The 25,196-nt window shown below is 49.7% G+C and overlaps 1 protein-coding gene across 2 annotated transcripts; it reads right to left on the bottom strand.

Moving 5' to 3' along the window:
* Positions 1-15,570: 15,570 nt before the first annotated feature.
* LOC119541993 (translation initiation factor IF-2-like) lies at positions 15,571-23,868 on the bottom strand. 2 transcript variants are annotated; one of them, XM_037846439.1, is made up of 3 exons: positions 22,847-23,868; positions 18,375-18,483; positions 15,571-16,103 (listed from the first exon to the last, which is right to left on the bottom strand). In XM_037846439.1, exons 1-3 carry the CDS (start codon positions 23,124-23,126, stop codon positions 15,947-15,949), a joined length of 546 nt encoding a protein of 181 aa, XP_037702367.1. In that variant the 5' UTR covers positions 23,127-23,868; the 3' UTR covers positions 15,571-15,946. The 2 variants fall into 2 exon arrangements, 1 of the variants encoding a protein (XP_037702367.1); XR_005218395.1 differs by lacking the exon at positions 15,571-16,103 and having other exon boundaries at positions 17,996-18,590.
* Positions 23,869-25,196: the final 1,328 nt, after the last annotated feature.

The following is a 25,196-nucleotide window of genomic DNA, read 5'->3' on the forward strand; positions in this document are numbered from 1 at the left end:
GCATATAGAGCCTGTGTTTGGGGCACCCACTAAATGCTAGAGTTGGTACAGTTTTCACGGTTCAAGCCTACCACAGTCCTGGGAGGCGGATGACTCCCATTATACAGATGGGGAAATGGAGGCTCGGGGATGGGATCACACAGGAAAGCAGGAAGCCGGGATCCAAACCAGGAGTGAGTGCAGCTCTCTGCCTGGGCCTCCAGACTCCCCTCGCCCTTGGTTGGAGCTGGGATGCTTGGCATGCAAACCGCCTCCCTGCTTGCATACTTGGGGTGCTCTGGCAGGGCAGTGTCCAGGTCTGACTCGTCTTATCCCCAGTGCCCTTGCCAGGCCTGGAAAGGAGCTGGTGCCCCTACTGAGTTAATTCTGCTTGAATTAGGGCCAGGAGAGAGCAGGGTCACTGGGTGGGCCCAGATGACAAAACAAATGGACTGGGTGATTCCTAAAATCCCTTCCCAATGCCATCAATTCTGGACTCTAACTCATAAAAAAAGATGACTTTGGCTTATGAAATGGAAGAACCAAGTGCCCACCTCCAAAGGGGTGCAAGGCAGGTCGGTGAAGCACGCATTCTCACTGGTATGGCGGATTCCGGCCATCCCTTACAGCCATGCACATCCAGGAATCTCTGATTCCGGCTGACGTTCTGGGAGAATGGGGCAGGGACGGGTGGGCAGTGGAGTGGGCCCATCCAATCAGAAGAAGCTAGGGTTCTGGCCCTTGATCCCTTCTCTTCCAGAGTCACTTCCCTGAGTTTCAGTCACCAATTGGTCCTGGTGACCTGGAGGCTGCTGAGCCTCCTAGAAAGATGGGCCGTATCAAGGATTCAGGTGGTGTTGGAGAACTGATCAAGGCAGCACAACCCATCCCTCCACTTTCTTGGGCCCTGAGGCCTTGAACCTCCATGGAGCATTTGTGAACACAACCACTTCTGCTTCTGTGAATAATGATGATAATATTTATCAAGCACTTGCTGTGTGCCAGATACCATTCTAAGCATGTGACATATATGAACTCACTCAATTCTCACAATAACTTCATAAGGCTGGTACTATTACTATCTCCATTTTACAGGTGAGGAAGCTGAGGCAGAGAGATCGAGCTAGGGGTTTGGACCCAGGAAGTCTGGCGGTTGATCCAGATCTGAAAAGTACAGCTAATAGACCAGGCTACCAGGGCACAAATATTTATTGAACACTTTTACTAGTACCAGGCACTGTTCTAGGCACTGGGGATACAGGAGTGAATAAAACAGACCAAGATACTTGCCCTCGTGGAGTTTATATTCTGGCAGGACAGGTAGACGATAAGCAAAAGATGCAGTAAGTGAATTATATAGAATGTTAGAAGGCTTTAAGTGCTATGGAAAAAAATAGAGTAGGGTAATGGGGATCAGGAGTACATGGAGAGATGGGTTACCATTTTAAATCAAGTAGTTAGGGTGGATTTCACAGGGTGGGAGCTGGGGGAGGGAGGGTGTCTCAGTTTGCCAGGGCTGCTGGAACAAAGTGCCAAGGACTGGTTGGCTTAAACAATAGGAATTTATTGTCTAACAGTTTGGGAGGCTAGAAGTCCCAAAGCAAGGTGTCAGCAGGCCATGATTTTTCCTGCAGTCTGTAGCATCCTCACGGTGGCTTGCTGGCAGTTCCAAACGCAGTCTCTGCCTCTGTCACGTGGCCGTCTCGCTCCCCAACCGTCTCCAGACCGTGTCTGTATTTTCCCTGCTGGTCAGGACTCCAGACTCACTGGACTATGGCCCACCCTGACTCAGTTTGGCCTCACCTTAACTAATAACACCTTCAAAGAGCCTATTTACAAAGGATTCACACCCACAGGACTTCAGGTTGAACATATCTTTGTGGAGGACAAGATTCAATCCATAACAGGGGCCTGATGGACATCTGGGGGGAGAGAGGGACAGGCAGGAGGTCGCAGGGTAGAGCACACCGGGCATGGACAAGGAGCTGCAAAGAGGTTGGTGGGACTGGGGCGGAAAGAGTGAGGCGATGGGGCAGGGGAGAGATGGGGAGACAGATCCCTGTGGGCTTGGAGGCTCCTGTGGGACCTTGTATTGCAGGGACCTCTTGTGAGATGGTGGGGTTGCAGGGTTTTGAGCAGAGACTTGAAAGGATCTGACTTTTGCTGAGGCTGAGAATAGCTGAGGGAAGGCCAAGGGCAGGAGGCTACCTACTGCCATAATCCAGGTGACAGAGGATGGTGACTGCACCAGGAGGAAGTGAGAAGTGGCCTCAGACCTACATATTTTAAAGACGGTCGTCACCAAGATTTTCAGATGGATAAGTACGTGGGGTGGTGAGAAAGAAAGAGGAGACTTGGAGAACTCCCAAATTCTGGGTCCAAGCAACTGGGAAGATTGAGTTGACTGATTACTGAGATGGGGAAGAGAAGGTTTGAGGAAAGCTCAGCAGTTCAGTATTGGAATGTTAATTTTGAGATGGCAGGGCTTTTTGCAAACGATGAATAAAGACAGAAACGAGGTTTCTGCCCTTTTCTAGAAGTTTCACTTCCTCTTGGCTGCTGTTAAAGCTGCCCTTTCACCGACCACCCAGAGAGAGGCTGAGGACATAGCTGGTGACTCAGCAAAATACGCCTTCCCTTTGTCTCTGCCAGTTCCCCCTCCCAGCCATGACACAGCAGAAACTGATCTGCACGAGGGGAATGTGGAAATCTCGACTCAGCACTCTGCAGGCACCGCCTGGAAAACAGAAGTAGTCTGGGCTGCAGGGAGGGGGCCAAGTCTGTGGCTCCAAAGACTCTAATAGTGAAAAACAAAGGCGAGACCATAGCTGAGGCTGGGGTTTCACCAGGGGGGGGAGGGGGAAGGTAGTAGGTGGTGGGGGTCCTGTTGCCTGGGTATCCTCAGCAGGGGACATCTCAGATAAACAAGTGTGTCCTGACCCCACCCGTGCCCCACACAGATGCAGAGAGGACATGCCCTTGACCCAGCAGACAGGACTGCAAAACACTGAAATCTTCTGAACACATTACTTATCGTGAAACAGTCTCCCCCTGGGAGAGCTGGGGTTGCTGAACCCTCACTCAAAAGGGCAGAAGAAGTCTGTTCCTGACCAAATAATTTTCCATTCCTTATCTTGATAACTTTCCAAATTGCCCACATTTTGCAGATAAGTCACCTTGGCAACTGCACAGCCCCACTGGTTGACGTCCTTCAATGTCTCCCCATTGCCCTTGGGATAAAGTGCAAGCTGCTGAGCCTGGCACACCCGGCCCTTGGCAACCCCGCCCTGCCCACCTCTGCAGCAGAAGGATCTCACCCCACCTGCCCCCTCTCACCATGTGTGCCAGCCTCAGAGAACCCTCGGCCACACCTGCATTGGTGAGGTGCTCAGCCTTTGCTCAGGTGGCTCCCCTGCCTAGGATGTCCTCTCTTGTCCCTCTGCGGGCTACTCAGCTTTCCAGACCCAGCCCAGGAATGGATCGTTGTCCTAAAAGAAGGTGCTAAACCTATAAAACTTATGGACCAAGTCATAAGAGAAAATCTTAGTGACCTTAGGTTTGGTAAAGATTTCTTAAATACCATACGAGAACCATGAACTATGAAAGGAAAAAATTCAATAAATTGGGCTTTGTTGAAATTTAAAGCTTTTGCTATTCAAATTTACAAAACATAAGAGGCAAACCATAGACTGGGAGGAAAAGATTTGTAAAATGGATATCCAACAAAGGACTTGTATCTAGAAGGTACAAAGAACCCATTCAATTCAATTATAAGACAAACAAGCAAGTGAAAAAAACGGGTAAAAAATTTGAACTGACAATTCACCAAAGAAGAGAGATGGGTGGCAAATAAGCCCGTGAAAAGGTGTGCAGGCTCACGGGTCATCAGGGAAATGCAAGCTAAAACCACAAGGACGCACCACTATGCATCGACTAGAATGGCAAAAATGAAAAAGCCTGAGGATTCCTATTGTTCATGATGTAGAGCCATCTACTGCTGGCGGGAATGTAAACTGGTACAACCACTTTGAAAAACAGTTTAGTAATTTCTTGTAAAATTAAATGTCTGCCATAAAACCCATCATTCCATTCCTAGGTATTTACCCAAGAGAAATGAATGCATATATCCACACGAAGACTTGTACGCAGATATTTACAGTGGTTTTATTTGTAGTAGCCCCAAACTCTTGTTCATCTGACAGGTGAATGGGTAAACAAATTGCGTATAAACATACAGTGGATATGCAGTAATAAAAAGGCACAAACTGTGAATCCACCCAACAACATGAATGAATTTCAAAATGATTATGTTGAATAAAAGCCAGACCAAAAAAAGAGTGCATATGCATAATTCTATTTATATAAAGTTACATATATATTTTATAAAATTTATATACAATTTTATAAAATTCTAGAAAATGCAAGCTAATCTAAACAGATCAGTGGTTGCCTAGTTAAGGGAGGGAAGGAGAATTACAAAGGACCATGAGGAATGTTTGGGAGTGATGAAAATGTTCATTATCTTGTGGTGATGGTTTCATGGCTATACTTATGTCAAAGCTCATCAAATTATATACTTTAAATGCATACAATTTATTGTATGTCAATTATATGCTGAAAGCTGTAAAACAGAATCAGCCCAGGTTTTCCAGGAGGACTTCCTTTCGCCTTCTGGGGCCTCTTCAATGAGTGTCCTGTACCCGAGTGGCCCCACTAGACTGTGAGCTTTTTGAAGGCAGCAAGGACCACATTGGGTTCACCTTCCTAGTTGCAGAGCCTGGCACAAGACAGGCCTTCACTACATATTTGACGGATGAGGCTCTGTGAGATTAAATTCATAGAGCTGGTAAGCATCAGAGCTGGGGTTTGAGGTCAGGTGTGTCTGGCTCTAAAGTGCACCCGCAATCCACGGCCACCCAGCTGGCTAGGATGCCCTGGGGCAGAGGCAGTGAGGGGTGTAAGAGGAACATCTTTATTGCACATTGTGGGATCCACTGGCACAGGTCTAGGGACTGAAGATCCACAGCCACCTGAGGCAGCCTGTCCAGTCTTTGGAGAGCTGAGACTGCTAGGATGGGTTTGCTAATAAGGCCCCAGGACCTGGTTTTATTTGCTTCAACTCAATCAAGTTTCTTCTAGTACAGTGTGGACTGGTTAAAGCAATGGAATCTAAACAGAAGGATTAGAATCAAATCTAGGAGTCCTGACTTATCACCCATGTACACCTTAACTCCTCTAAGCTTTTGTTTCCTCATCTGACAAAATGATGGTGACAGCATCGACTCAAGAGGTTGTGGTACAGATTAAATTAAATCTTTTACTATATGTAAGAAGCTTAGATGGGGTCCTGGCCCAGGGGAAGCACACAATAAGCACTTGCTGTTCTGTTATGTTGGGTCAACAAGAAGCATCTCGTTCCCCTTTCAGGATTCAGCCAGAGCATTCTTTTTTTCCCCTATACAGCAGTCTCTGGTGAGTTCTGCACCAGGGTGGGGACACTAGCATCTTGTTCCCAGTCAGGAGCTTTGAACCTAAGGTTCCTCATCGTTATCATTTTTTTTCTCAAAAAGTAAACTACTTATTTGCAACAGTTTCAAATTTACAAGATGCCAGAATAGCACACAGAATTTATGTAGGCTACAGAGCGGAGAGCATGAGGAGACTGTGCCGGCCCCCACTGCAGTTCCTTGAGCTCCACAGGGACGGTGCCAGGATAAGTGCGACCCAGGTGGGTGCTGGGTGGCTCTGTGCCCCGTGGAGGCGAAATAACTCGACCTGGGCCAAGGTGACCCTAAGAAGCCGAGAGGTAGAATGTCATCACACGCATTCTTCCCGCAAACTTGCTGGGAGAAGAACGAGAAGCACCTGTGTGCTTCGGTCAACTTTTCAGAGTTCTCTAGGACGTGCACAAAGAGGTGGAAGACCTTTTCCTTTTCCACAAAGGAAAATTTGAAGACATGGCACAGGTGGACAGGGCTCGTTATGAAAGAGAAATGAAACTCTAAATCCCTCCCAGAGGGGAAACAAAAAAGAAGTTCAAGGATACCAGTCTTGTTTTGTTCTGAGTACTGCCTCCAAATCAAAGGTGAACAACCGGCCCACCCACTGGTGATGTTGCAAAGAAACTGGGAGAGGCAAATAAATCCACTGCAGCTGAAAAGAAGGCTGCTAGGCTGAAAGAAAAATATGGAAAGGTTATTGCTGCATGCTGGACTAAAGGAAAGCCTGATGTGGCAGAGGGAGATGGCCAGGCTGAAAAAAAGTTAGGAAGATGAAGAAGACGAAGATGAAGAAGATGATGCTACTGAATAAGTTGGTTCTAGTGTAGTTTTTTTTTTTTTCTTTTTCTCATCAATAAATTATTTAATCCCCCTGTACACAACTCACTCCTTCTAAGGAAAAAAATGAAAAGGTAAGGCTCAGTGAGATTTGGTTTTAAACTTCATAATGTCTTTTTTTTTTGTATAGTTAACACACGACTGGATGTGTCTTTAGATATATTTATTATTTGTGTGTGTGTGTGTGTGTATATAAAATATTTTTCTGGCTCATTTGAGAGTAAGTCGCAGATATCATGACTCTTTACCCCAAATTTTGCATGTTCTACTCCCAAGGACCGTCTCTTGAAACAGCAGTACCATTATAAAACTCAGGAAATTTGACCTCAATACAAATTAATTATCTAAAGCCTATATTCAAATTTCACCAATGGCCTAATAATGTACTTTAGAGTGGTCTCCCCCAGTCCAGGAACCTGCTTTGCATTCAGTTGTCCTGCTTCTGTGGTCTCCTTCAATATGGAACAGTTCCTCAGCCTTTGTGTTTCATGACCTTGGCATTTGCAGAAGTCTCTCCATTAAGTAGCTGCCCACCTTGACAGGCCACCCCGCTGAGCTCGGTGATTCACAGGTGAAGCCTCTTACACAGCGCCTGGCCCACCCGTGGAGAAGTATCAATCCCCTGTCACTGGGGCGCAGGGAGGAGCCACAGGTTTAGAAGACCTGCGGGAGAAGACGGTGGGCGGCCGTGCTTTGCTGGGATTCAGCCATCAGCTGGGACGTGCGGGACACAGGGCGGCTTCCAACGCCGCCGGTTGCGTCGCCGCCTCTACTTTGCCGGAAGGGATTGAGCCAGGAGCGGCTGGAACCGTGACTCAGCGAAAACAGACCTCGGGACCGTGACTCAGCGAAAAGCTGCTCGGAACCGTGACTCTGCAAGAAAGGCGCCCTGAAGGATTACTCAGCAAGGGCGGAGCAGCCACGCAGAGAGCGGATGGGCAGGTCGGGTGATCGGGTGACCGGGTGCTAGAGGGGTCCTGATGGTGATTGTGCGGGGGGGCTTGTTGTTGGATGGAGACGGTTGGCTGCTCTTTTCGCCCTGACCCCTGCGTCTTCACTTCCGTAAGCTCTAACAGGGCGCCAACATCCGCACCACCCATGCAGGGCTATTGAGAGGCTTGAGTGAGCCCAGCCCTGAGAACGTGCCTGGCAAATACCCAAAAATGACCTTGAGCAAGTGACTCTGCCTCCCATAGCCTCATCGGTCAGGTGGGAAATGCTAGAGCTGCCTGGCAAAGTTGTGGGGATGACTGGGTGCCTGGACCATTTCCTTCAGCTCAATTCAACAAACAGTTGGCTGTCCCTCTAGAACCTCAGTTTTCCCATCTTAAAAATAAGGGACCAAGGTAATTTCCCTTCCACTTATGACATTCTTTGGGTATATTATCATCCTTATAATTTTTATATAATTAAAAAAATGCATTCGTATTCACCAGTTATGAAACTGATGCATGGCTGCTGTACATTTACATCTATAATCTCAACATCTACAAACAATCCTTAACATTCTAGTGTGTTTCTTAGAGTTTAAAAAACAAACAAACAAATAACCAAAAAACTATGAGAGACTGTGGGAAGGTGGTGGAACAGGGAGCTCCAGGAACCAGTCCCTCCACCAAAACAACTTATTGAACTGGCAGGAACTGTCTCAAGCAACCATTTTGGAACTCTGGTGTCTAGTGTATGCTGTGCAGCATCCTGGGAAGAGCTGGAGGAAGAGGCTGGTAAACTGTGGTAAATATGGGTGAATTTCACCCTCCCTGCAGCAGCTACCATCCCCCAGCCCCCAACCCCAGGGCCCGCAGTGGTGGGGACTGCAGCCTGGGCCGCCTGGAGCAGCTTGCTCAAGTCAGGGTGGGCTGTAAGGACCTAGTTCTCTAAAATCCAGGTTGTGTGGCCTGATAGCCCACCACTGCTTTTAGTCAGCTACTTCAGATCCTTGAGGGGCTAGCTCTGAGGGCGGTCATTGTTCCAATCTCCTTCAGTCTTAAAGAGGCAGAACCTATTTTTCCCTCTTTTCTCTTTCCATTCCCCACTCAGGAGCAGAAATAGTTTGGAAAAGTCACATTAATGGCTCCAGCCTTCAACGACAATAACAAAAAACCTAGTAATTTCAGAGGAGTGGGAGAACTAGATTTCCAGAGTTATAACAACATAATGCTCAACATGTCCAGTTCTCAACAAAAAATTACAAAACACACATAGAAACAGGAAAATATGTCCTATTCACAGGAACAATAAAATTTGCCAGAAACCACCCCAAGGAAGTTCAGACACTGGAACTGTTAGTCAAAGACTTTAGATTATCTGTCTTAAATATGTTAAAAAAGCTAAAGGATTCAGAATACGAAGAACTAAAGGAAACTAGGAAAATATTGTCTGAACAAAATAAAGAGCTAGAAATTATAAAAAGAAACACAAAGAGGTTGAAAGTGCAAGCACCTGGCCTTTGGCATCAGACAGAACTGGGTGCCAGGCTGTGCCATTCATTCCATGGAGACTCGGTTTCATCATCTGAAAAATGGGAGCTACAGTCTCTACTTTTCAGGGTTAACTGAGATCATGAGTATAGGAGCTTGGCTGAGCTTGTGGTACAAGGGCTCAGACGGATCCCTTCCCCTTTCCAAAGGGAGTGCTGACACCTGTTGAATAAATAGCAATCATAATAACAGCTAACATCAAAGGGACAGGTTGGTGTACTGGCCAAACTCTTGGACTCTGGAGGCAGATGGCTTAGATTTGACTCCAGCTCTGTTTGACCTTGGGAAAAAAATGTGGCCTCTCTGTGCCTCATGCTTCTTTTCTGTAAAATGAGGGCAATTCTCATGCCTGCCTCCTAGGACTGCTGGGAGAATTAGGTGAGCTGATATCTGTACAGCATGCAAAGTGCTCAATATACATTAGCTATTGTTGTTGTTGTTGTTTTGGGGGCATGTGCTGTGCACATTTGAGGCTTATTTCATTTCTCCTTCCAGCACTGCCTTGTGGCAAGTACTCACTGGAACGTAAGCTCCTTCAAAGTAGGACCAGTGACTTCTTTATTGCTCTGTACCTGGCACATGGGGGATCCCAAATTGTTGAACAGACAAATGGATACATGAATGAATGAATGAAAACTAAGACCCATCAGCAGCTGAGCCTCCTTGGCCCTTCTTCTGTCTGGCCCATGGCCCACCTCCAAGCTACTCAGGATGTTGCTGCACTCAGGTGGGGCACATCCAACCCAAGCATTGACAAGTAACATGGCTTTGACGGAAGGTTTTCTGGGCATCTAAGGAGGTGGCTGCACCATATGATGTGCAGCAGACTTCCTCCAGAACCCTTCTGTGGGACTCTGGAGCTGCCTCCCTGACAACTCATGGGATAGCACTTCCTGGCTCCTATAGTGGGAGGGGAGGCCATGTGATCAGTTGTGACCAGTGGATGGAGGGTGGAAGGATTCGTGTCACTTTTCTGATTTAAGCATTTGGTGGCCAATGTGAGATTCTCCAAAGCTCCTTTCCCTCTGGCTTGAGACCAACAATGTGCCAGATGGCGGCTATTCCAACGACCTGCGTCCCTAAGTGCCTCCCCTGCCAGTGGACATGGGCGTGAGCAAGAAACAAGCCTTTGTTTTTGGACTCACTGAGTGGAGGGGCTATTTGTTACCTCAGCATCACCTAGCCCATCCTGACTAATCCCCCCCTTTCACCATTGCTGCTCTGCTCCCCAGGTTGCTTTCTTCTTGACAGCTGCCTTGTCTCTGCCTCCTTTCTCTCTCTCTCCTCTTCCTCAGCCCCACTGAGCTTCCCCCTCCCCACCACACCCCCCAAATGCCTTTCAGCTTGCACATCTTGTTCAGTGAAGTGGCACAGCTTTTCCCTAAACAGACCCCTGGGGGGTCCGTGATTCATCCTACCGCAGCAGTTACCCCCATTTCACAGATGGAGACCCCAGAGCTGGTGAGGAGAGCTAGAGGCAGGGTAAAGCGCAGGAGTGCCCCACATGGTGGAGAGGGGTGAGGACTGCAACTCCTTTAGCTCTGCACGCCTGGCATACACCAGGGTGACGGAGGCTGAACCGGTTTCGCCAGTGAGCCCTCGCTCCCTGCTTCCATTAGCAGAGTCACTGAGGAGGTTGTTGGGAGGATTTAAGTGAGTGCTGGTGGCCCCTTGAGATTCTAGACCTTTCTGGTCTCAGATGAGTTACCTACTGGCTGTGTGACCTTGGGAGAGTCACTCACCCTCCTCAGGCCTCACTGACCTCCTCTGTGACCCAAGGACTTTGGATTAGACCCAAAATCCCAAACCCAGGGGCCTCCAGGGACCTGACAGGCAGTGAATGCAGCTATCGGGGTGGGGACCGTGGTGAGCTAGACCCCCCGCCATGTTCCATCTAAAGAGTGCAGTTGGAACTGAGCACTAGCTGACCGTTACCATGCGGAAGATCCTCTTATTTATTTTTAAATGAGAAATGAGAAATTTATTGTTTTTTTTAAACATTGAGAATAAACTCTCTTTTTTTTTAATCACCCACTAAGACTTGCCATGGTCTTCAAGCTGCCAGTTTGAGACCTTTGCCTTAGCTGGGTTTTCCCATTCCTTCCTCCTCCATGGCTGGTTCTCAGATAGTTTAGTGGGTCTGTGGTCCTTGGGAGGTTGGGTGGATTGATCCGGGTGGGATTTCAGAGGAAAATTCCTGCCTCCTCTTTGGCACAGCCCCATGCCCTGTGTCATCCAACATTCCGAGAAGGCCACAGGCTTCATAAGCATTCTGTTTGTGCCAAGAGCTCAGGGACCAGCATCACCCTGTGCTGTTGTCATCATCCCAGCAAAGTGAGGGCTTTGGGGGATGGAACCATCCATGTGCCTGTCCCACTGGAGTCTAACTGCTGGGCCAGGTTCCAGGGACTGGAGTCCTGTAGGTTTCTGTCCTCTGCTCCAATCTGTTTTTCCTGGATTGTTCCATGTGTCCGGGAGGACAAGAGCTGGGACTTGTTCCCTGCTGTATCCTCAGAGCCGAGCACACAACGGAGTTCATTATAGGGGAGGGCCACAGTGGCTAGAGCCCCTCCGGGAAACGGGCAGGATTTGGACCTGGAGGTACTGAGTCCAGATTTCTGAGCTGGGGAGATGAGACCCAGTGAAAGCAAATCAGGATCAAAGGTCTAAGAGTTTGCCTTAAATGTCAATTAGATTTTCTGGCTTAATACATGGGTCAGTGCTGGGGGCTGGCCAGCTGAATTGGGCTGCCCCCCATGGGAGATAGTGAGAGTCCCATCACTGGATGTGTGCAGGCAAAGGTCAGGTGTGAGACACGGAGAGGCTGGCTGGGTGGCACCACTGGTTTATGACCCTGGGCTGATCTTTATCAGGTTTCTTTTGGAGGCTGAGACAAAAAGCCTTACATGTCACAGGTAGGTTTTTTTTTTATTTGTATTTATTATTATTGTTTTTTTCATATTTTTTAATTGTAGAATATAACATATATACATAAAAATGGTAACTTTCCAAGTGCAATTTAACAAGTACTTAGCAAATTTCAAAAAATATTATGGGTTACAGTTCCAGTTTCAGCAGTTTCAGTTATTTCCTTATTATGAAATATAACATATATGCAAAAAGGTAATATCTTTCAAAGTATGATTTAACAAGTAGTTATATAGGAAATTTCCAAAGTTGTTATGAGTTACAGTATCATAGTTTCAGTTACTTCTTTATTGTGAAATATAACATATATACAAAAAGATGCTAACTTTTAAATCACAATTTAATGAGTAGCTATAGAACAAATTTCAAAGAATGCTATGGGTTACAGTTCCACCATTTCAGTTCTTCCCTTTTGACTATTCTGATACCCTAGCAACTAAGAAGAAGAAAATTATATAAACATTCAGTATTCATAATCCTTTGTTTAATTCTGTCTTGTCTGTTGCTACCCCTTCCTCTACTTTAATCACTTTCCTAATCTTCAGGTATGTCTAGGCATTGACCACCCTAACTTGTTCATGTTGAAAAGGGGTGTCAACATTATGGGAAAAGGGGACACATCTTATTGATGTTCTTGAAGAGACTATTGCCTCTGGGTTTTGGGACTTAGCTGGCATAGGAGTTCTCTGGAGAATTTAAGTTTCTGAAGAATAAACTTAGTGAGTGAAACTTCTATAAAGTCTCAGATAGGGATCCAGATATTCTTTAGGGTTTGGGGGATTACTGGTGACTTGGGCTTATCTAACTGTGATTATTTGGCTTATCTAGGTGAAGCTTGCCTAGGAGTAACCTCCAGGACAGCCTCTTGACTCTATTTCAATTCTCTTAGCCACTGAAACCTTATTTTGTTGCCTTTCTTTTCCCCCTTTTGGTCAAAGGCATCTGAAACCCCTCGATGCCAGGGTCTGGCTCATTCCTGGAATCTATGTCCCACATCACCAGGGAGACTCATTCATCTTGGGGGTCCTGTCCCATGTCAGGGGGAGGGTGATGAATTTATTTGCAGAGTTTGGCTTAAGAGAGAGAAAGTCCACATCTGAGCAACAAAAGAGGGTCTCTGGAGGTGATTCCTAGGCATAATTATAGGTGGGCTCAGCCTCCCCTTTACAACCATAAGTTTCACCTGAGCTAGCCTCAATATCGAGCACTTGACTTATAAAGTAGGGGGTTCCCTGCCCTGCCCCCCTACGTGGGATCAGACACCCAGGGGAGTGAATCTCCCTGGCAACGTGGAATATGACTCCCGGGGAGGAATGTAGACCTGGCATTGTGGGATGGAGAACATCTTCTTGACCAAAAGGGGGATGTGAAAGGAAATGAAATAAGCTTCAGTGGCAGAGAGATTCCAAAAGGAGCCGAGAGGTCACTCTGGTGGGCACTCTTATGCACAATTTAGACAACCCTTTTTAGGTTCTAAAGAATTGGGGTAGCTGGTGGTGGATGCCTGAAACTATCAAACTACAACCCAGAACCCATGAATCTCAAAGACAATTGTATAAAAATGTAGCTTATGAGGGGTGACAATGGGATTGGGAAAACCATAAGGACCACACTCCCCTTTGTCTAGTTTATGGATGGATGAGTAGAAAAATAGGGGAAGGAAACAAACAAACAAACAGACAAAGGTACCCAGTGTTCTTTTTTACTTCAATTGCTCTTTTTCACTTTAATTATTATTCTAGTTATTTTTGTGTGTGTGCTAATGAAGGTGTCAGGGATTGATTTAGGTGATGAATGTACAACTACGTAATGGTACTGTGAACAATCGAATGTACGATTTGTTTTGTATGACTGCATGGTATGTGAATATATCTCAATAAAATGAAGATTAAAATAAATAAATAAATAAATAAACAAATAAAGTAGGGGGTTCCTAAGTTCACATAGTGTATGTTATGTCCGTGATAATCCACCAATATCTCACATTATCATCACTTAGTTGTATAATCCTCATGACTCTCCATTGTAAACAATTCTCATGATCCAAAACACCTCGTAGCTCTTTTGAGCTCTTAATTATTTGTCCCTAGTATTTGTGTGGTACTAATATGGTATTTTTATTAATTATACTCTCTAGTATGCAATAGGTAGATTTTTCCCATAGACGGTTCTGTTCTCAACTCTCTTTTCTGGTGTCATACCTTAGAAGTGCAAACACCTATCTGTATTTGTAGTGCTGATATGTGAGATACATGCCTTTAAACGACCCCTTTCAAACCTAATTGCCTTCAGTACAGCTCTGATATTTATAATCCCATTAATAATCATCACCCCTATACATTCCTATACCTTTGAATTCACCATCATTAACATATCTGAACATAATAGATTATCATTCCCCCTCACTAGCTTCTATCACTAGGTCCTAATATTCTACATTATAAGACATTGATTTTACATTGTTCAGGGAGTTCATAGCATGTAGGTTTTTTGTGTCATGATTTTCATGACATGGCCTAACTTGCAGTTTACCTGTCTTAAAAACAGCTGATCAAATAAATAAATTACAAAAAAAAGAGAACTAAGCAAAAAGAAAATTAAAAAACAAACAAAAAACAATAAAAACAGGAACAAGCCATCCAGTATTGAGACTCTGCTATAGTCCGCACAGCCCCCAGTCTCACTGGGCCAATCTGGTTCCAGTCCCCAGGTGTGGTGAGTTCATTCTTTCTCCTGCCCTTGCCACCACCTTCCAGAAATGTCTTCCAGCCCGCTTCCTCCTCTGCAAGAGGGCGCAGTGTATGGTAAAATGGGGACACAGGTGGCTGTCTACTTAACAGGCAGTCCCCCACCCCCTTGGCAACAGATGTCCAATTTGTTGGGGATTCAGATGGAACCGACTCTGGGCCGTGGGGCAGGGCCGGGCGTGACCCCTGATAGGTCTACAGCCTCAGCCATCCCCCGGCCACTCCACTCCTCTTTGCCAATGCAATGGCAGGGATGACTCCTGTACGGAGGAGTGGCCTGGTCAGGAGGTCAGGGCTGACTTGTCTGAAGTGCCACTTTAGCCGAGCCCTGAAGGATGAGTGAGTGAGCTGGGCTGGGGGCGGGTGCTCTAGACAGAGGGAAGGTACGGCAGATCCAAAGGTCCTGCAGTCAGGATGTGGGACTTGTGAGATGTGTTCTAGGGTACAGGGAATCTGGAGAGGGTGGCAGGGGCTGGACCCCACGGGCCTTGGAGCCCCAGCCAGAAGATAGGTCTTTTAACCCCAGGGTAAAAGAAAGGGTGATGGAGGGAGGAGGAAGGTGCTGTAAAACATGGTCAGATTTGCCTTTTGAATTTATTCTGTCCACATGGGAGGAAGGTATTGGGGGGAAGGCAGAGGAGACACCTCAGACCTCTAACTTCATGACCAGTAGAAACCCAAAGACCTCTTGCAGGCTTCAGAGAGCCATGGATGCCTGCGTTTTTCACCACTTCCCCTGCCCTCCTGCCTCTTCCTGGGTGATTTTTACTCTGTACTGTGCTGACTCAGACATGAAACTTCTTCTCTTCTCCATTTCCACAAAAACCCTCCTCCTGACAAATACAGTGGGCAGACCGTTTACTGAAATCTGGGGGTCATGCAAATGGGTGACACCAGGTACCACCCAGGAAATAATTTAAAGGGGCATCCTAGGTGAATCTGCTCTTCCAATTTTGGGGGGGGCTACCCCTCCCCCCCAGCCCCAGGAGTTCATCTGCAGACTCCCCCCCAACCCTCTGTCCAGTCCCGCCCCCTCTCCTGGCTCCTCTCTCCTCCCCTCCCTTCTCTTCTCCCTTCTCCCTTCTCATCTCCCTCTTCCCAGATGGCATTTGACTGGCAAGATTCACCTCCGTCTTATAGGCAGAGCAGTTCAGCTCACCCAGTGCCCTCCCCGACCTTACAGCTCCAAATCCCCATGAATGGAACTGAGCGTAACAATTTCATTTTTTTCCCATCACTGCCTTGGATATTGCCCAGGCTCTAATTCACCTTTTTTGATATCTCGGGCAGTTTTGCTAACTTCGTTACTTTCAAGTCTGAAAAAGTCCAGTCTCAACAGCCAACTTAACAGCCACCTGCTACCCTCCCCTTCAGCACTGCGGGGCTTAGCTGGGAGGGAACCGCAGGGGGTCGGGGTGTCACCTGTGCTGTCACCCCCTTTCCCTGTCTTCCAGGTGTCTTTCTTTGACTGCTGTCATGGGGAGAAGGAGGCAGAAAGGGCGTCTTCTCTCCCTCGGCCGGTGCCACCGTGGTCCCCGCTCTGTGCTGCCCCCGCGTCTGTGGCCGTCGCAGCTGACCCTGGAGGCGTCTGCGTGGAGGGTGTCCGGGCAGGCGCTGGCTGGGGGGATGCTGGAAGAAGGGATAGGTGTACGGGCAGGTGTGGCGAATGAACAGATGGTAGGATGGTGCAGGGACCAGTGCCGAAGGGATGGGAGGGACAGATGACCAGACAGACGGACGAGAAGGCTAGAAAGCACTGGTGGCCTTCCACCTCCCCGGGAGTTTTCAAGCTGTATTGCAATAGTTGAGCAACCTCAGTCCTCAGCTGATGAGAAATGGGCTCAGTATCTAGTTGGTGAGTAACTGGGGAGGGGTGAGTGGGGGTCTAAAGCCCAATATCAGCAAGGACTTGGGGGGGGGTGGGGAGAAGAAAAAAAGGGAGGGAAACAGGTTGCCAGTCAGAGAGCCGAGGAGCCCGTCCTAAAGCCGAGGAGCACATCCTAAGGCTGGGTTTGGGGTCGGGAGAGTCCAGCCCCGGCCATGCTGGGACGGGTGGCCCTGCTGGCAGGATGAGGGCAGAGCCCGTGGCGGGTGCACCCATCCTCAGCCCCTGCCCTTTTGGGTGAGGGTTCTGTTCCAAACTGCTGATGGACCCAGTGGGGCTGGACAGATGGAGGTTGTGCAGTTAGTCCCCTGGGATGAGCCTGCCCTGGCAAGTGGGGCACTTTGGGCTCGAATGAGATACTCAGAAACTAATGCTGGAGACAAAGTCTGATTATGATGCATAAAAGCGGCAAATAATAATTACCCAATGCAACGCCAAATGCTTTGTGGACAAAAAGAAACACAAAGAACAACCTTCCAAATCCAGGGTCCTAGGGAAAACCATGATAAAGGTGTTCCTAGGTGGGAGAAGTTCTCCAGCCCACAAGGATAGTGGGTTTAATAGTCTACAGATGCCCCAAAGCAGCTGAGACACTGGAGCAGGGTGGAGGGTGCTGGGTGCGCTTCTGCAGAGGGACTTCCCAGCTGCCCTCGGTTCACCCCCTTCCTGCCATCGGGTTCCGTGGAACAGGCGTGGGAGGCCCAGGTGCCGGCTCGCGGGCCCGGGGCAGGGGTGACAGAGGCCTGGGTGGCCTCCTCCATGCCATGCGGGGTGCTGACCCCTGCCGGGAGCTCGGTGTCCGTGGGGGCAGGAGGGAAGTGAAACCCACGCTGGGAACCTCTGTGCATTCTCCCCCACCCAACACCCACCCCCAGCCCCAGCCCCCAGGCAGACCCCAGAAAGGGGAAGCAGGTGGTTCGAGCTGAAGAGAAGGGCAAGAGGGCGGCCTTCCCTTCCTCCCTGCCCTCTCCCTCTGGCTACACAGGGGGTGTGAGACCCTGCTCTCACTGAGCAATGGGAACACTCCTGAGTAGGAAAGAAAATAGTTCTCCCTTACACAGAGGAGAAAAGTAAGGCTTTGAAAGGTCAGCTGACTCATCCCGGGTCACACAGCTGGAGACTTGAGTCATTGAGTCCTCTTTTCTGGGGAGAAAGGGTTCCTGTGGGACTCCGGGTGAACTGCATTTTATTCGGGGGCTGGAGCTATGCCTAGGGCTGCTTTGGAGCTAGAAAAGCCAGTGTGTGTGTGTGCGCACGTGTGCATGCACCAGTGTGTGTCTACTAGACCTAAGCCTGGTGGGTACAGAAGCTGTCTGCTCACCCTGCGGGCAGGAGGCTGGGCAGGGCAGGGCAGGGCGTGCTGTGGAGTGGAGATGGTGACCCCAGAGCACAGGCTGCCCTCCATCCCCTTCCCAGGCTCAGAGCCCTGCAGACGCTTGCTCAAGGCCTCACATCAAATTGCCCGGTGTTTTCCCCATTCCCCTCGCTCGTTTGCCCTCCAGCAGGAGAAGTACGCAAGTGCCCTATTTCTCCATATCTGCTACTTGGATTTTCTTCCTTGCATTTCTTTCTTTTCTGGAGGGAGGATTGTGGAATTTGGGGGTTGACTGGGCAGAAGAACAGAGTGACAAGGGGTCTTAGAATCACTTAATTCACCCCCTTCAGTTGACAGATAGGGAAACCGAGGCCCAGAGAGAGGAAAGGGCTTGCCCCCAACCAGACAGTAAGTCAGCGGTTGTACAGGCCAGACGCTGGGTTTCCGGTCTTCCAGTCCAGTGCTGGGGCCTCCGCACCACTGGCCCACCCGTCTGGGGCTGCCTTGCCCTCCCTGTGCTCTCAGGCTGGAACAAGGAGCCACATACGCCCTGCACTGGGCTGGAAGGCAGCACCCCCATTTCTAGAACTGGCCTGCTGTGTGGCCCTTCCCTGGGCCTCCGTCTCCCTGCCTGTACTGGATCACTGTGGCCCCAATATCTCCAGGGACCCTGCCAACTCTGACCCACTGGGCTCCTCAGCTCTGTCAGCCGAGCCTGGAGGTGCAGCCTCAGCAGGAAGCCAGCCTTGACCACGGGGGAAGAGGGGTGCAGGCAGGCCAAGGGCAGGAGCAGGGAGAGGCCACAGGAGTCCTAAGTCAGAGACAGGGGAGAGATGGGGCCCAATGAGGCTGCTTCCCCAGTCTGGTCTTGCCCCAGGGTGGACAGGAAGTGAAACCTGCCAGCTCATTGCCTCGGATCTGCAATAAAAAAAAACAAATGGGTAGTAGAGAGGCCCAGGGAGCAGCCCCTAAGCCTGCCGTTGCACCTGAGGCTCCCTTTTCCGCCATCTTATCCCTCCCAGGCTCCCAAGGCCAGGCCGGCCCATGGATGGATCTCTCAGGCCCCACCAGGGGCAGGGGTAATGGTTCAGGGTGATATAGCCTGGACTGTGCCTGGAGCAGAGCCCACGTGTGCCCTGGGAGAAGGGCCACAGGGTCTAAAGGGACTGGCATCTGGCTAAGCGCTTCCTGATGCAGGTGGTGGGCAGGGGGTAGTTTTAGAGGTATAAATTCCAGAAATGCACAAACATTTGGGTCATTTGATGAGGGGGACAGTGGGGCTCAGACATCATGCCAGAGAGGCTTATCTTGACCTCCCTGTTCCAAATTGCAAACTCCTCTTTCTCCTCTTTTTCTTCCTTTCCTGTCCTGAAAAAATTTGGTCCAAAAGCCAGGAGGTGAGGCCAGCAGGGTAGCCGTCTGCACCAAGTCGGCGTGGGAGCGGCAGTGCCCAGAGTGGGCGTTGGAGCCTGAGCTGGGTTGAGGAGGGGTCTAAACAGGCTGTGGAAGGTTTGGGGCGCCCATTGAGGGAGTGTCGGGACTCAAGCAGGTCAGGAGGACACCGCAGGGGCGAGGGCGGCAGCAGCAACGGGGGCCTGAGTACTGATGGGGATTGAGCAGAGAAGTGAATAAATTAAGGATTAATGGAGCTAGCCACATTTCTCCCTGTCAGGAAGAGTTATACCTATGGAAAGGAGAACCAGAAGGAATCCTGTGGTGTTGGATGTTAATTGGAGTTATTGGGGTGAAAGCATGATGTTCTACATCTATAAATAGAAATGCAACATGGATCTAAGCATGTGTGTCCCCGAGATGACGTGGAGGCGGGCTGCCACCCTAACTATGAGCAGTAGCACCCAGACTGTGACTGCTAAATACCGTTCTCCATGAAGGGCCAGGCCTCCTTGCGCAAAATGGCTAATTCCAGGGCTGGGACAGGGAAAGCAGATGAGCCCAGAATATCTTGAGCCAAAAAATATTTTTAAAAAGTGCTCAAAGGATGTTGGGGCCACGTCATAAGAACACAGAAGTCAGCTTGAAGGGGCTCCCACTGGCCAAATCTGGGCCAATTTGAGCATCAAAACAAATGATAGTAACAGATTATTGAATAAAATAGGAACTGCGTTCCAGTGGCAATCTGAGGCACACCCCAATTAAAGAATAGAGTTGATGAGAGCTGGATATTTAATAGTTTCAAAGTCCCTCCCCAGAAATTACTCATTAGTTATGCAGGAACAAGAAGGAACTTTGCTACGGAGAAGATGGACGGACACCAACTTAAATGATGAAAGCGAACATTATCACTAACGGGAAAAATTTTAATTGCATGCCGGGTAGGATGTGATATTCCAGCTAGAGATGCATATCTTGAACCTGATGGTGAGTAAACACCAGACTATGCCAAACTGAGGGACTGTCTATAAAATCATGGGGGCCCGTGATCTTCCAAAGCGTCAAGGCCCTGAGCATTGAGGAAAGACTGAAGGAGGCTGAAGAACCATGACAACTAACCTGGATGTGATCCTGAACTGGATCCCTTGGCTAGAAAGAACATTATTAGAACAATTAAAGGAATCCAAATGGGACCTGAGGTTTAGAAGGTAGAAATGCACTACTAATTTCCTGATTCGGATGGCTGTGTTGTGTCCTTGCTTGGAGGTTGATGGGCATCCTGCTGGGAACTTACTTGCCAATAGTTCAGGGAGTAAAGTTCCTTGACAAGGGAGCCCAAGGAAACTTCTGAGTGTGATGAAAATATTGATTATCTTGAATGCAGTGTACACATATGTTAAAAAAAACACAACCTGCTTAGGGTCATTAATAACATTGCAAGAAATCTTTCCTTTTTAAAGATTAGAATTTTCCTAGTTCTTCATAACATTGTACAGAATGAAAAGTCCTTTGTCTTGTCCCTGCAGCTTTTCTGGAAATTTGAGATTAAAAAAAGAGAAACGGTGTCCCCTCCATTGCACCCACTCCTTGCATCCTTGCCCATAGTGCATTTCACCTTTGAACTTTTATTTTCCTTGTCTCTCTGTCTCCCCCACTATGAAAGTTCCATCACTTATTGATCCTCTGTTGTTGATCCTCAGTGCCTGGAGCAGAGATCTCAACCAATATTTGTAGAATGAATGAATGAATGAGTGAATGAATGCAGCTCCTCCAGGACATTGCTCCTCCGCCCGCACTTCATGAGTCCCTTCAGCCTGCAGTGTTCCCATCTTTGAGCCTCTGATCACATGGGGGATTTGGATGGCTAATATCAATAGCTGATATTTATCAAGCACTCACTGCATGGCAGGTGGTGCAATCATTTAGCCCTCATGGCAACCCCCCCCCCCAGATCTGTAGTATTAATGCCCATTTCACAGAGACATCAAGCGGCTTGCCCAGGGCCACACAGCCAGCACCATGTCCCCTTACCCACTCTGCCACCCTGCCTCTTCAATCAGCTTGGATTCCCAGAACACAACCTGGCACAGAGTCCAGTGCTTGGTAAAAGTGTGTTGGGCTGAATGTTTGGAATCTGGATGGTCTGACAAATCCAGATCCCAATCCCAGCAGGATTTCCATTGCTAGAGCATTTCCTTAGGGTTACAGAGTCACTCCTGCAAACTGCAAATCCGGTGATGCAGACCCTTTGTCAGCAGCCATTCAGACTGGGTGCTGGCTGCTCTGCTCCCCTGTGCTGTGCATCCTCGGGGAAGTTGCTTCCTCTCTCTGGTCCTCAGTCTCCCCCCGTGTAAATCAAAGGGGCAGGATTAGAATCGGTGGATCTTGGAGTTGTTCCTGGAGCACTTGGTCTTGTGTGGGCATTCTTCAGGGGTTGCCAGGAGGAAGAGGAGTGGGTAGCCCACACCCCATTTCAACCAGAGCAGCTGTCTTCTCTTTATGTTCTGTGGTTGATTTGTTTTGAAGAAAGGACTCTCTGCTAAAAATCAGGCTGGCAAACTTCTGACCTCATGGTTGCTAAGGCCCTTCCCATCTCATGGTCAGTGAGTCATTGTTCTATCAGCTCAACCTTTGCTGAGTCCTGCCGTGTGCAGCGGCAGCCCAGGACCAGACCTTAGGGAGTTCTGATTTGTGTTTGTGTTGGGGAGTGGTGTGTGTGCCACGGACAGGTGTGTAAATAAACATGTCCTACAATATGACCTGTGGCTGTGCTGGAGAAGTACAGCTTTAGGGAGCTCAGAGGGGACAGGGCTGGGTTTTTCTCTCCCAAAGCTACCATTTGCTGGGCCCTGCTGGCTTGTCTCATCAAATCCTCCCACAGGCCTGTGGACAGGGAGGTGTGATGAAGACCTGAGCCTCCCAGAGGTTGTCAGTTGCCCAGGCACACAGCAGAGGCCGGCTTTGAAGCCAGCTCCATGATGCCAGGGCCCAGCCTTTTAACCATCACCCAGCTCCACCAGTCTGAGAAGGGGTGAAGGAGGGAAAGGAGTTTGGTGGGGCTTGGGCCTGGGGACAAAGGCCCCTTCGCGGGGACACCAAGGGTGGACAGGGGCAGTGCTGGAGCTGGCAGCAACCCCACCTCTCTGGTGGCACTCAGCAAGTATGGTGACTTGGAGTGTTGGGCCCCAGTACGTGCAACGCTGCTGCCATCTCGTGGCCGCCTTGGGACACTGACCCTAAACCGGGGCCACGGCCCTCGCTGGCAGGAGAGTCCTGAGCCTACCCGGCTACTGGAATGGGGGAGGGAGCCTGGGGACCATCCGAGACAATAACAACACACATGGAGCATTTTCTATGTGACAGGTCCTCCCATTTGACCTTCACAACAACCTACTGTTTTACCCCCATTTTACCAGTGAGGAGATGGACGCACAGAGAGATTAAGATATTTGCCTAAGGCCGCTCAGAAATGGCCAAACCAGGCTTTGCGTTTTATGCCAACTGGAGGTTGTTCCCGGTCAGGGAGCTGGATGCTGATGCTGGGGGGTGGGGGAGGGCGTTTCTGGTGGCCCCGGGAAGGCGGGAGGGAACGGAGGGGGATCGAAGGCCCCAGGGGCCGCGGCCGAGGCGCCCTTCTCCCGCCCCTGGGCCCGGCTCCAGCCCTCCCGCCCCGAGCCCAGGGCCGGGGCCGCCTTCCCCAGCAGCTGGGCCGGGCCGGAGCCGCCGGCGCCTCCTTAATCCTGCCCCGCGGCGGCGCCATGTGGAGGCCCGCGGTCCCTCACCCGCCAGGCAGCTGGTCCTCGTTTGCGCCGGGCTGCGACTTCCTGCCGCCGTCCAGGGACCCGGCCGAGGGCGCGCGGCCCGGACACAGGAGAGCGAGCCGGGGCGCGGGCCAGCACCAGGGGCTCCCTGCCGGCCCCGCCCTCTCCCCGCCTCCTCTCTCGGCCCCTCCTTGAGGAGGAGACGCTCCTCCCACGGCCCTGGGGTGACTGCTATCGCGGATGCCCCGCCCCCTGGCCTCCCAGTTCCAAACACTTGGTTGTCAGTTATCCTTTTATTCATTTAAAAGCCTGTAACCCGGGATTTCTGTCTGTCCTGCTTCCCCCCACGTGAGCCCCAGGGCACGCACTGCCACCCCCACTGCCACCCGTACCTCTATCCCATACCCTAGAACCATGCCTTGGTGTGCAGTGGTGATCCGGGAATGTTGTCACAGGAAAGCACTAAGACTTGGAAAATTTTCACCTTAAGCCATCAGCAGGACCATCAGGGGTAAAGTTCCCTGGTTGAGTGCAAGAGGAAAGGGCTGGTCTTTAAAGGGGACCCCAGTAAATCGGTGCTGGAGAGAATGACAGCAGGCTCGGGTAGGGGAGAGACAGTAGTAAGTACAGAGGATTGCGGGTCTCACTTTTCCATTGCTTACCATGTGAGTAGGGAAGTCCCTGCTTCCCTGAGCCTCAGTTTCCCCACCTGTAAGCAGCAGCTGTTATGAGGTGTGAAAAGGTCCTGGCTGTGGTGTGGCACACAGCAGAAGTTCACAGATGTGTGCTGAATGTGGCTGGGGACCGTAGGGGAAGGGAGCCCAGATCTTGTCCTAGGAGGTGGCCAGAGGGGCCAGAGATTTGCTGGCAGGTCCTGTGGCCCCAAGTCTCACAGGACCCCAGGTCAGACTTTGGGACAAAGGTCCATGCCTTTTGTGAGGCTTTCTCAGAATTCACCAGGACAGCCTGACGTGTGTGCACTCGTGTGTGTGTGTGTGTGTGTGTGTGTGTGTGCTGTGTGAGTGTTCTGTGGGGAGTGGGGGTCTAATCTCACCTATTATTGTCATTTGTCCTCTAATCTGACCACCAGATTCAGCCGACCTCAGACATGCAGAACCCGCTGGAAAAGGTGCATGTTATGAAAAAGATGGTTCCAAAACCCAGGTGCTTAAAGGGCCCACACTCAACACCTGGAGTCAAGTACAAAATCCAGCTTGCTGTTCCAGGCACTGGGGTTTGGGGTGTTGTTGGGGGCTGCTGGCCAGAAATTGCCAAGGAGGGGACCTCCAAGGCAGGTCTGCTGTCATGAGAGCTTACAGGGGAAGCGGCAGCTGGGCCAGCAAGACCAAGCAGTCTGGGTCATTCAGTGAAGGGACAAAGGTCCTCAGCACCTGGCCCCTTTGAGTCATCCAAAGCTGATGGTGGGGATTGAATCAGGTCCCCCATCAAGACATGTTCGAGTCTTAACCCATGTTCCGGTGGGTGTGAACCCACTTATAAATAGGGCCTTTTATTAGTTAAGGTGTAGGCTCATTGGTGAATAGAATCTTCAAAGATCCTATTTAGATGAGGCCAAATTGAATCTGGTTAGGCCTTAAACCATATGGCTGGAGTCATCATAAGGCAGAGGAAAATCGGAAGCAGTCAAGAAAGCCACAGGAGGAGACCAACGGGACAGCTTGGATGTGATGGAGGCAGAGATGCAAACTGAGGAGCCGCAAGGATGATGGCAAACCGACACCAGAATGCTACAGGCTCTGGGGAAAGAATGGCCTGACGAGACGTTGATGTTGGATTTGCCTCCCAAACCGTGAGGTCGATTCCAGTTGCTAGCTACTGGGTGGCACCTGTCATGGCTGCCCTGGCAAACTGAGACAACAGGGTAAGATGGAGGGGTGCTGAGTGCCCTGAGGAGGCAGGGAGCAGACGTGGCAGACTGACGTTATTGTACACCCACTTCAGCTTCTTCCCAATTTTGAGGTGGAACAGACACCGCCAGGGCTGGCCAGGATCCCCAGCAACAGAGGGGCTCACAGCACAGAGTGACTGAGCAAGGCTGGATCACCTCCAGGAGACGTAATGCCCTGTGAGCTCCAGAGTCTTCCTTATCTGGGCTATTCTATGGTTAATTCATGCAGGACCCAGGAGACCACTAAGTTTGGACCAGCTGCGCTGGGTATAATGCCTGGGTTATGGATGCCAAGAGCTCCCATCTCCTAAAAGACCAGGAGGCTGCTTGCTGCCCAGGGGATAGAGGGGAAGCTACTCCCCCACCATGCCAGGGCCAGAAGCAGCTGAAGGGCAGGCAAAAACCCACAAAAAATTAAAAAGGGAGGCTTTTAGGCTGGGGACAGTCAAGGTTCAGCCACTG

This window comes from Choloepus didactylus, chromosome 8 (genome assembly GCF_015220235.1).
Source record: "Choloepus didactylus isolate mChoDid1 chromosome 8, mChoDid1.pri, whole genome shotgun sequence".
In the NCBI taxonomy this organism is placed as follows: domain Eukaryota; kingdom Metazoa; phylum Chordata; class Mammalia; order Pilosa; family Megalonychidae; genus Choloepus; species Choloepus didactylus.